Source organism: Electrophorus electricus, chromosome 18, assembly GCF_013358815.1.
Source record: "Electrophorus electricus isolate fEleEle1 chromosome 18, fEleEle1.pri, whole genome shotgun sequence".
In the NCBI taxonomy this organism is placed as follows: domain Eukaryota; kingdom Metazoa; phylum Chordata; class Actinopteri; order Gymnotiformes; family Gymnotidae; genus Electrophorus; species Electrophorus electricus.
Window position 1 is genome coordinate 13,863,996 of NC_049552.1, and position 12,184 is coordinate 13,876,179.

At 44.4% G+C, this 12,184-nt stretch overlaps 1 protein-coding gene and 1 long non-coding RNA gene across 2 annotated transcripts; both read left to right on the forward strand.

Annotated features, from left to right (window-relative positions):
* Nucleotides 1-277: 277 nt before the first annotated feature.
* Nucleotides 278-878, forward strand: LOC113588720. The gene is made up of 3 exons (XR_003411875.2): nucleotides 278-350; nucleotides 529-622; nucleotides 819-878. It is a non-coding gene; the product is annotated as an uncharacterized LOC113588720 (long non-coding RNA).
* A 5,437-nt stretch (nucleotides 879-6,315) lies between these two features.
* On the forward strand, nucleotides 6,316-12,181 carry si:ch211-106h4.6 (plexin domain-containing protein 2). Its single transcript, XM_035536483.1, has 14 exons — nucleotides 6,316-6,394; nucleotides 7,315-7,532; nucleotides 7,633-7,773; nucleotides 8,228-8,297; nucleotides 8,382-8,504; nucleotides 8,641-8,759; nucleotides 8,843-8,942; nucleotides 9,056-9,151; nucleotides 9,325-9,406; nucleotides 9,773-9,833; nucleotides 9,939-10,125; nucleotides 10,675-10,754; nucleotides 10,926-11,156; nucleotides 11,390-12,181. The coding sequence occupies exons 1-14, from the start codon at nucleotides 6,316-6,318 to the stop codon at nucleotides 11,615-11,617; spliced, it is 1,815 nt and encodes a 604-aa protein (XP_035392376.1). The 3' UTR covers nucleotides 11,618-12,181.
* The last annotated feature ends 3 nt before the right edge of the window (nucleotides 12,182-12,184 follow it).

Sequence of the window (12,184 nt, forward strand, 5' to 3'; positions counted from 1 at the left end):
CAGAGCCCAGAACTGCTCCCCAGCTCCTCCTACTGCCAGTTACTGTGAGTGAAAAAGACAGAAGTCTCTTACTGCACGCACAGAGCGACTGAATACGTTTTAGCATGGAACACAAAGATCTCACTGTGCACTGGACTGATGTAACCATGCTCAGATTTCATTTCCACCTGGGTGGAGCGGGAGGTGGAGGAGGAGGTGGAGCAGGAGGTGCAGCAGGAACAGGAGGTCTTAGTGTGCTGCTGCAGGACGGGGAGGAGGTGAGGACTCACCTCTGGACGCGATACCACAGCACTGAGGCTCAGTGGGTCTTGGAGCACCTGGCCCTTGGGAAACTACAACAGAGATACAGGGTGTGTGTGTGTGTGTGTGTTTGTTAGTGTTTAATGTATTATTGTTGTTTAGAATATTTAATATCCTGAACCAGCTATAGAAGCGCACAGAATGGCTGAGTTTAGTATAATTATTTGTATATATGTCAGTTCAGTATGCCTGTGTATTATATATCTGTGTCACCATGTCTTGTCTTAGATTGTTTTCAGTAGTGAGAACACCTCACACCACAGGGCTATTGCTCTGGATGACATCTCCTTCGTGAATTGCGAGACCTCATACCAGCCACCAGGTGGGGCCACCATTGCGTTAAGTCCTCATGTTGACATCAGCTTAATTAAATGCACATTTCTTTATATTCTTTTGGGTTAGATGGGAAGAGAGCCCAAACAATGTGGTTTGATAAACTGGGGGTTGTTATGGTAAGAAATGTTCCAAGTGAACTGAGGTGAGACCCGTGAGCTGACCGGGCCGTTTCTCTGCCGCAGCTCTGTCAGCTACGGACTGCTCTTTTGAGGAGGGCCTGTGTGCGTGGACACAGGGTAGTGTCGAAGACACGGACTGGCTCAGGAACACCGGGCCGACTGGCAGGGTCAACACCGGCCCCGCGGGCGACCACACCGGCAGCGCAGGTGCATCATGCGCCTCTCAGACATCGACACGTTCTGGTCTGTCCACTGTTACTCATCCTTTTTTGCCTTGAAACTGTGCTGCTTCGCAGGTTATTATTTGTATGTTGAAAGCTCAAGTCCTAGGAAGAAAGGGGATGTAGCTCAACTGAAGTCCCCTCTGCTCCCCCCTGCTGGACAGGATGGGTACTGCCTTAGTTTCTGGTACCACATGTTTGGGGCAACAGTGGGATCACTAAAAATACTTCTACAGAATTCTGGCTCTAGGGAGTCAGAAGTGGTAAGAACCAAACCCTTGCTGTGTCTGTTTTTATTCGAGTCACTTCTGGGTAATGATGATCTTTATCTTTCCTTTTAAGGTGTGGCAGAGGGTGGGCTCTCAGGGGAATGAGTGGCAGGTGGCCCAGAGCCATGTGACCTTACAGGAAGTTCATCAGATACTGATAGAGGCCTCCGTAGGTGGAGAGGCCGGGGATATCGCTATAGATGATCTATCGTTTGTCGAAGGAGCTTGTGTCCTTCCAGGTACTTAAGAGCAGGAGTCATGGCTTAGAATTAATATCGGCAGTCTAGATGCTGTCTTCAAGTTCAGGCTTCACCTGACAGTCAAATACGATATGGAGCACCTGGTGTATGTCAAAGGCCTTATAATTATATGTAGTTTGACTCTCAGCCTGATAAACTGATATTTTGCACAATTGAGTGTTCAGCTGAAAGATTAGTGCATTGTGATTCTAGAATTCATTCAGGGTTATGACACAAATATCAGTCAGTGTTAAATATGTTATGTATGTTCTATGTATGTATAATATGCATAATGCATTACACGGTATGCATATAACAGATATAAATTGCACACACATGGACAAATATAAACCAGTGTTTTCATTTTAGAGGGTCATTGTGACTTTGAGGAGGGCAGTTGTGGCTGGACGCAGCAGGCCGATGCCGAGTTTGGCTGGTTCAGGGGGTCAGGACATGATGCCGTCCTAAGTCCCAAACCGAGCGTTGACCACACGACCAACACAGGCAGTGGACATTACTTCTACATGAGCTCAGGCTCCGCCCACATGCCGGGCTACAGTACCAGGATGCAGTCTCCTGTCTTCACCACAGGTACCGCAGGGACCGAAGCACTTCCTCCCCCGCCCCATATTTCTAGTTTTTCCATCTGATTCAGTCAGACTGACCTTCTGCGTCTAGGAAAAAATGGACAGCCAAATGCTTGGGTTACTTACTGTAAGATCAGGAAGATTCTTCTTTAGGACTGTCACAGAGGGTGCGGCAATTGGACTGTAGAATGCTATGGTAACCGTTCTTCCTTTTGACCTGTGTTTGATTAGCAGGAAGCGGCCAGTGTGTTCATCTGTGGTATTACATGAGTGGGCAGGGCACCGGGACCCTGAATGTGTATCAGCAAGCCTCGAGTGGGGCTCAGTTTCTGCTTCTGAGCCAGTCTGGAGAGCATGGCCAGTGGTGGAGGTTTGCCCAGGCACCGCTGGCCCATACTGGGCCAGACTACAGCGTGAGTGTTTTACTCAGCTCCACTTTTAGCCACAGACAGGGGTACACAGGCTGCATAGTCCCTTTCCACAGTCAGGGGAGAAACAGCCAGTGTGGCTTTGGTTATCACATTCATTTGTAAATTTGTCACATTCACATGTAAAGTTATCACATTCATTTGTAACAGCTTGACAAGTTATTGCGAAATCATGCGATAATTACATCCACAAGTTATTGCATCATGTGGTGATTATATCCATGCGTTATTACATTGGCATGTGATAATTGTGCCCATGTTTTTACATCAGCATATGTTAATTACATCTGCAAGCTATTACATCCGTGCGTTATAATATTGCATCCCTGAAGTTTAATTACATAAACCAAACTATTACATTAGCATGTGATAATTATATCCACAAGTTATTATATTAGCATTTGAACACTATTAGCAGAGTAGACAACAGGCCTGTCCATCAGAGCGATGCACCCCTGTGGATGTCTTCAGTAGGACGGCTGTCTTTGCAGATTGTGATAGAGGGGATCATGGGCCAGGGTGAACAGGGCTCCATCGCCGTGGATGACGTACTGGTGTCCCCCCACCCGTGCACTGGTCCCGGTCACTGTGACTTCGAGGTGAATATGTGCAGCTGGAGCAACCTGATGGAAGAGGATGAAACTGACTGGCTCCGAAACCAGGGAAACTCCAGTACTCCCAGTACAGGCCCCAGTATAGACCACACCACCAACTCCTCCAGGGGTAATATTTCTGGCCACTTGATGTTTGTCTTTACCCGTGAATGCGTGATGTCATATTGGTGTGTTGCTGGTGTGTCCGTAGGTCACTACCTGTATGTGGACAGCTCAGTGGGGCGTTGGGGAGAGAGAGCCTTGCTGCTCAGTGCAATATTCGTCCCAGGTGGTGGGGGGCAGTGTTTCACATTCTGGTACCACATGTTTGGCGGCAGGGTAGGGACCCTTAGATTATACCTCAATAACAGGTAAATGAAAGAAAAATAAACAAGCAAATAAATAAATGGCATATTAAGCAAAACATAATTTTAAAATATATTGTTCCGGCTCTCTCTCAGGACCATACAAAGCAGTGGGGAAAAGCTTGGGTGTCTGATGTGGACAGAATCAGGAGGTCAGGGGGACATATGGTGGAAGGGAAGCATCTACACTGATCAGAAAGAGCCATTCTGGGTACCGACCTCTGATGATCACTTAGCACGCCCATAACACAGATTCACGTAAGATATACCATGAAACATTCCCTTTTGTGTTACAGTTTGTGTTTGAGTATCAGAAGGGTGAGAAGTCTAGTGGAGATGTAGCCATCGATGACATTCACATTACCCAGGGGAAATGTGACCCAGAACCCCAAACTACAGGAGGCCAAACTGATGGTACAATATATTCTCATATTCTCCAATCAGTCATAAAAACGTAATGAGCTCTAGTTGCAAACATGCAATTTCTTCCTTTTGCTGAAAAGGGCTCCAAAATTATGTATACTCATTTGTTCATCCTGCTGTATAAGTTGTAGGAATAGGAGTGGGAATATCTGTGTTGGTACTGGTGATAGCCGTAGTTTGCATTGCCCTCTATGTGCTACGAAGGAGACACACAAACAGGTTAGTGACGGTGATAATTACAGAAGACGATGCTCTTCATATTGTTGATGACAACGTTCTTTATGCTTTCTATAACTTACAGGGAAGTTCTTGTTGAAAACGACATGCTGGATAGAAACTCGGGTGATGGTTTTGATGAGTGTGATTTACAGGTAGGCGACTGATAACCTTTGCGCATTTTAGAGCTCAACATCTACGTCAGTGCTATGGTTTGTTTCAATAACATTTCTTTAAGGAGCTCATATGCAAATTTGCAGACTGTGACTAATGTGTCTGCTTTTTACAGTGCTAAAGGAAGAAGCGCCAAATCGACAAGTCTTGTATTTTAGCAGGAGAACCAGACTCAGACCGCAGACGTCTCCAGAGTCCCGCATAACACTACAGTTTCCAAACAATTACCCATATATGAGTTCTTGGCTCTGTGAAAGTAAGAAGTGAACAAAAGCTTATTCATCCTCACTTACATTTTGCTGGTTGTCTCTCTTTGTCCAGTGAGGACACAAACTATATTCCATAAATTCCTAAATACAAATATTCTTTACTGAACGAGTAATGGTGCCTAACTGTGATATTAACATGGAAAAATCAAACTGTACATTCCATAAAGAAAAAGATATGTATTTACTCTATAAACATTTGTGATTTTATTTTAAATGTAATGATGGCATGTTATTGTGCATAATTTGTGACTCTTATTTGGAAAATCTCATCTTGTAATTCCAGCCTTACTGACTAATATGTGAAAGTAGGGAGCGCTAGTAACAATGTTTCACTGATATCTTTAAGTTAATATATAAACGTATATATGACATAACATATAGTCAAAAGAAGAGTATATTCACAATTTTCCACAACAATCAATATATAAAAACACTGGAAACATCGAAGAGTGAACAAAATCTCTTGTTGCAAATCACTTATAGCCTCTGTAGCCTATAGAGTGGGAGATGTGGTTTAATTTCAGCTCAGCCCAGTTCAGGACTGGAATTTGAGGAAAGAATGAACCTGATTGCTTCTACTTAGAAAAGTTTAATCTCTGCAATGGATTGTGCGTAATGGAAGTGAAGACAGCTCTGTGTAAAATGGCAGTCTTTCTGAGAGGAGCCCTCCCTGACTCTGTGTAAAATGGCAGTAATTATATCAAGAGCCCTTGCTGTTTCTGTGTAAAATGGCAGTCATTTTTAGAAGCGCCCTTGCTTTCTCTGTAAAATGGCAGTCATTCTGAGTGCCCCTTCAGCTACAGGTCTCTCATCCACATGAGACATGTCACACTCTCCTAATCCGCTCATTCTTCACAGGAAGCAGTTTCCTTGCTAGTGAGCCAACACACACGCACACATACACACACACACACACACTGTAACAACAACATAGGAGATGCCCAGTAGACGTCTAGTTCCAAGTGCTGGGATCAATCACAGTAAGTCAGTGAACTCTAGGTGTGCTGTGCGCATGGTTCCATTTGAATGTGCACATATGCTAAAACTTTTCCAAAGCCACGGCACAATCTTTCTGGGTTTCATTGTGCTGACACAATGTCTGCCATTTATGGTCAGGAAACACATATCTATGTCCAGGAAACACATACCCATGACCGATTCACTACTTGTGGTCACAATACCTAATCATTTAAAAAGCACATAGACAAATAAAAACAGAGTTCAGAACTCTGCCTGGAACACATGGTGAAAAGCTTTAGGCGTTCTCCATATATTACATTTGTGGTCGCACAACTCTATCTGTCGAAAAAAGAAATGACAGATTCCCATGCTGGGATAAGAAACGAGTGATTTCCCGAGTATACGGAACACATACGAAGGCCAGTGGGGAAAAAAAACCAAAAAACTTTTTCCTTTTGGTTGACACAGGACATTCAGCAAAACGTAGTGGACAGCAAAGTTAAAAGCACATATTGAACGAAATCTGCCCCTTTCGTCGCAGAGACACCCGTCCGTTGACGCCTGTTTCCACACAGAAAGCCCGTACTGTGGACGGCGCCACACACCCACGTCCATCCCACGCATTCTTTGCCTGACCTGCAACATCTGTAACGGCGCAAAGCGGCTGCTTTGCAGTACAGTCCGTTAAAAGGACATTTAGGAGATAAAGATAACGGCAATTACAGACTACAGAAACAGGCGCTCGAAACAGGTGCAGACAAGAGGTGCAAGTTCACCTTAAGTGTGCAGTATATTACTGGACTCTTCTTTTTAGCAATGGTACTGGCGGCAAAATTCGTTTTTGTGTGCACGATGATTCAGTTTAAGTTCACCTTTGAAGAACCGTCAGGACGTGGTAAGTGCCTTTTTTTTTTGTTCGTGAAAAGATACGAACACGAATCTGTTGCACATCGATTATGGGGAAATTACATCCACAAACGTGAGGACAAATTCTGCGACGGGTCTGTTCAGATATGCAGTTTTTGTAACTAGTGGAATGTTTAAGAATCGGATAATAAACCTTTTGCGTGCTGCAATTCACTATTAATGTATCGTAAGATAAACTATAAGAGAAGATATGTCAGGAAGATTGGCAGTATTTATTTACAATGCGTTTCGAGTTGAATCTTCAGTGGCCAATTTGCCACTTTTAATGGCGTATGTGAATTTAAATGGCTTTATTACCAAAGAGGTAACAGATGCTATTGATGTTTGGACAGTTTTCTAACCTGTTGGTTCCTTTGGAGTTGCGCTAATCTGGTACCTCAGGTAGTGTCAGTGACAGGTAGAAAAACTACTTTTGATTGCACATTCACTTTTCTAATGCAATATGAAGGTTAATCTTACTTATGAATATTCATATAACATACTGCAAGAGTTAATCTGGGTTTTGTGTGCGTGCAGCAGATGAGCGTATAGGACGCGGATCGCGTCAAAACATTGTCAGTAAACGTCACATCGTCTCCACCCGCCCAGTATGAGGAATGCCAGGAATGCCAGGAATGGTTCGCTCGATCCTGCGAAAACAGGAGCGCGCACGCAGTGTCACTGGTAGAACGAGAGCGCGTGTCGTATTTGCACGGCCAGTACCCATATGAGCAGCACTGCTGAAGCTGTGTCCAGAATGTCTGATCATGAATATTGAACGACCCATGTGTTGGAAAAAAAACAAAACACAAACACAAACAAAACAGTTGAATAAAATTGTGTGCCACATTTCAAATTAAACCCTTTTCATCCAGTGCTGCATATGATACAATAACCTGATATCAACAGTTTCCAATGAAGCTGCCGAGGGGGTCCGCCTGGCCATGGACCACAGACACGTCAAAGGTCGATGGCCAAGGGGGCTCCTCCTCTCTGAAAGGCCAGGGAGCCCGTGGGCTAGTCATGCTCCAGTCTCAGGGCAGTACCACGAGCACGGCAAGCCGGGACCTGAGCACTTTCCTGAAATAGTGACCAATGAGAGTCATGGGATAAGCTCTCAGACTGAGGTATTGGCTCCCTTTCATAAACAGAATGGCAGATGACATCTGCTTTTAGGCCTCGTTTTCGCATCTTTTTGCTACCACGGCTGTTCTCTTTCCTTAATAGCAAGACATGGATCATCTCTACTATGTGTCCAAAATCCATGGGCCTGCAGATGCTGCAGGCAGGGGCTTGTGGGTAAACATCGAAGAGATGGACAAGGGAAAGGATCACGGTGTTCTTTCCAACAGCCACAGGCAAGCTTTGGTAAGACTGGACAGCTCGCTGCCAACTGGAGCTCACTAACAGAAATGTGCCATGGAGACTTAAGTACACTTTGGAAAATTTTCAGTATAAAGTAATAATGTCTGGGAGTTCTGCTGGAACATTGTGTTTATGATCATTTATAAATTTTTAGCAAGAAGCATAACATACCTATTAGTCAAAAAAAAAAAAGGTACATAAAAACAAAACAATCAAAGAAACAAACAAAAAAAAACAATACAATAAAAGCCAAACAGGTTCTCCTGCAGCAGGGTTGCTACTTTATCGCTTTACAAAACTCATTGTTTAAATGATTCATAGTGCATTTCATGGCTATCATCAAAGTTGCAGATGATAGTGTAGAATTTTGCCTGTAATTTGTGCCTCCGAGGCACTAGCTCAGGGTGGATAATTTAATCTCAGAGCTTTGTTTGTTAATTCAGTGATCATTTTACAGAGAGTGAACTTATCCTTTGAGTTTCCCTACTATGGACATGTACTTAGAGACATCACAGTCACTTCTGGTGGTGAGTTTTTGATATTCTCCTATACACTTTTATTGGTGTGGTTCATTTAAAAAACAAACAAACAAAAGCCCCACTTTTATACAGGATTCCTCTACACCGGAGATGTGATCCACAACATGCTGACAGCTACTCAGTATATCGCTCCACTCATGGCCAGCTTTGAGTCCAGCAACTATCCAAACTCAACCGTCATTTACTGTGACAACGGTATAACAGAAGGCCAGTGCCAGATCAAATGCCATATTCCACACTCTTTCAGCCATCTTCTACTGAAGTTTGGCCAACAGTAAAGAGTTGCGTTTACCAAGGGGAGCACTGGATGTGACTGCTTTCTCATTCGTAGGAACAGCCTTTGTAGTACAGTGGGACCATGTATACCTGGAAGATCAGCCTCATCTGGGTAGCTTTACTTTTCAGGCTGCGTTGTACAGTGGCGGCAGGATCACCTTTGCTTACAAGGAGGTTTGACCTTGTTCTGTTTTGTTTGCAGACATAAGAATGAATGCATATCGTTTTGCTAATATTTTTCTCCTGCGACCCTTCAGATCCCTGTCGATGTCAGCGAGATCAGTTCGGTGAATCACCCTGTGAAGGTTGGCCTCTCTGATGCTTTTGTGATACTTCATAAGATTCAGCAGATTCCTGGTAAGGGATCAGGGACAGGAGCTTCCAGTTCAAGGCTTTGATCGTTACCTTTTATTCTCCTGTTTCTGTTTACACGAATGCAGCCAAATTTGCGTTCTGCCCTCTTGCAACAGACATCCGAAGGAGGACCGTCTACGAATACCACCGGGTCGAGCTCTTAAAATCCAAGATTACAAACTCCACTGTTGTGGAGCTGCTGCCTCTGCCAAGTGAGTTTCATGGAATAAGACGAGGCCGTTTGGCTTTCCTCACCTTCGCTCCGTTCTCCAGGGTTGTTTTCCTCACCGTGGCTGTGCGTGGTTGCTTGGCTAGCCTCAGTTAACTTCGAGCAGCCCTCCCGGGTTAAACAGTGCCTTGTTTCCTGCTCTTCCCACTCTGCTAGCCTGCCTGCAGTTCTCTGGCTGTCACAGCTGTCTCACCACTCACATCGGCTTCAACTGTAGCTGGTGCAGACACCTGCAAAGGTATTCTTTTACTTTTGCGTTTCAATACAGTACGTCTTTGGGCCGTTCGCTTTGAAGTACTGAGCTGCTCACAGAAATCTTATCATCACTGGTGTTAATGTTTTTATTGATCCCGCCACACAATAGCATTTCATAGTAATGCCGTCTGACCCTGAGACAGACGGTATTATCCTCCTGAGAAATATCTGGTCCTGACGAAGCATGTCTCGGGAGAGTCCTCTGCTCTTTGGCTTGCACCAGAAAAACAACGGCACATTCAAATGGAAACAGTGCAGCAACTCGGAGCCCACGTGGAAGTGAGAGCCTGCAATGGGAAGAGGAGTGAGAAATGTGCTGAAATGTTTTGTTTTGTATTTGGATGTGCAGATGTTCCAGCGGCTTCGACCGCTACCGTCAGGACTGGGTTGACAGCGGGTGCCTGGATGAGGTAATGCTACTGTGCTGGTAAATTCATACCATCTTCCCCCTTCATCTGCTTGTTCGCCGTCTTTTACCATTTGTTTTACGCAACCGCCTTTCCATGTGCTTCCAGAGAAAGAGCCAGGGCTGCAGCGAGACGGAAAACGTAACTCCTGCAGTCAATAAGACGGCGGGCGCAGCGCTCGGTGCAGCGACGCCTGTGACCACAGCCCAGCCTCCCCAGACCCCAGGCGTCTGGGTCAGCACCAGCAGTGCTGTGTGTTCTCCAGTGACCCCTGCTACCCCCTCCTCCGCTGGACGTGAGTGCCGAGCAGTGCCAGCAACAACCGCGTGTCTAGCAAATCGCTTAAACGTGGCTTTATGATGTAGGCAGGATGTGTTCAGCAACGTCAAAAAGGGATGATTTGAAATAAAGTTTAACCGCAAGCTGGCTGAATGAAACGTGTGTGTGCGTTGGCACACAGAGAGTGGACCAGCAGCACAAACCTTGCTTTTAACAATGCCAAGGGAGCAGAAGCACAAGCTGTACATGAGGGGTGTAAAAGGTCTTGCTCATACATTCTGCCTCCTCGCCTCCATTTCTGTTGTGATGAAATGTGTCAGGAAGCCATAGTCTGTTGTACATCAACTCCACTTTATAGTCCACAGGTGCCCAATACCAAACGTTTGGTGTTTAGATTTCAACGGGCTTTTGGGAGTTAAATAGATAAAATGAGGTATTATGCATTTGACTTGTAATTTTGAGGGTGAAATGTACGAATGTGTGAAAAGTTCGGCTATTGACCTACAAACAGAGGTATAGTCAGTTATTATCACTATTTTATTGTTGTTTGGCTGCTTCTCTGCAGATGACATGAAGATTGCACATTTGACTGAAGATGGATGTAAGTGCGTCACTGAAATTTGCCCAACTCAAAAAATACGAGCAGTGTTTTTGTTTTTGAATATCTAAACAAAAGTGTAACCTCATTACTGGGGTGTTATGAATCTGAGAGTTAATGGCCAGCTGCTGTTTTGGAGAAAGGCATAAAAGCAAAACCCAGACACTAATCAGTGCTATTAATTGCTGCTAACTGACTGAGTGCATCACCTGACAGAGGTTCTCGCGACGGAAGGCAGGGGCGTGAGTGCAGTTGGCCTGCTTGGTTTTGTGCTCTGTCTTCTCCCAGCTGCAGAGAAGGGGAGGCCTGCTGAGCCGAGTGCAGATGTGTGGCAAACGGGCTTGCTGGCGGGCACCCTGCTGACCTTGCTCCTCATGGTCGCCGCCGTGACGGCCACGCTCTACCTGTACTGCCACCCCACCTCCAGCGCCAGCATCTTCTTCATAGAGGTCCGCGAATAAGAGCTACGGACCTCTTATTTCATGTTTTTTCTGTTTTGAAATTTAAAAATAAATAAAAAAATAAATAAAAAGCATGAGTGGTAAATCCAGGATTACCTCAAACAAAGTCCGTTAGGTAGAGGGCCGTCCTGAGAACGAAGTTACATAGTGTTGCATTGCCAAGAACTGAATCCAACCCCCTGTAGTAGCGTGTCATTTCTTCTGTGGTATTTGTCTATCAGAGGCGGCCAAGGCATTGGCCCGTGGTGCTGTTTGGGAGAGGTTCAAACAACCCAGCCTATGCTGATGTGGAGGGCATGTCACCTGACAAAGAAGGATTTGTTGTAATGGAGCCTACAGAGAGCTTTGGCCTTGCAGACAGGCGAGAGAGCGCCTTCACTACGGACCAAAGGGACGGCTTCATCGTGCCCGACCAGAAGGAACGCTTTCTCGTCGTGGAACATTGCTAACACGCCTTCCCAGCAAGCCCACCTTGTGAGAGACTTGCAGACAGAAACATACCTCAAACAATTATCATTTCTATTGTCTTTATTTATTCTGATAACTGTGGACACAAATCAACTAAACATTTCTTAATTGTGAAACTAACATTTCTGTATTTTTTTTTGGATTTCACAATATTCTGCTTGCACTACATAAACATTTTCTTGACATGGTGTGAATAGGCAGATTTTAAGGATGCTTTCACCCTGCAGACATTTTGAGTTCTAGATTAATCAACATGGTTGTCCAACACAGCTATTATGTCACAAATAACAAATCTTAAATTGTGACAAAAAAACAAGCAACCAACCAAACAACAACAAAACAAGAATAAATATCAGCATGGCAGTTACCAGGAAAATAATGTTTCACAGTGCAAAAATTACATTGACGATTTTGGATGTTTTTTAAAAATATATTTTTCTATTTGTTTTATAATCAGTGTTTTATTTATAGTCTTAAACTAGAAGAGGCTATAGAGCTGAGTTAGTATGTTGCTTAAACATTAGCACTTTTAGTCAGACCTTTTATGG

Coding starts and splice junctions, on each gene's coding strand:
- si:ch211-106h4.6 (XM_035536483.1), top strand. CDS start 6,316: ATGGTACTGGCGGCAAAATTCGTTTTTGTGTGCACGATGATTCAGTTT. Junction 9,834..9,938: donor ACAGCGGGTGCCTGGATGAG/GTAATGCTACTG, acceptor ATGTGCTTCCAG/AGAAAGAGCCAGGGCTGCAG. Junction 10,755..10,925: donor CAACTCAAAAAATACGAGCA/GTGTTTTTGTTT, acceptor CACCTGACAGAG/GTTCTCGCGACGGAAGGCAG.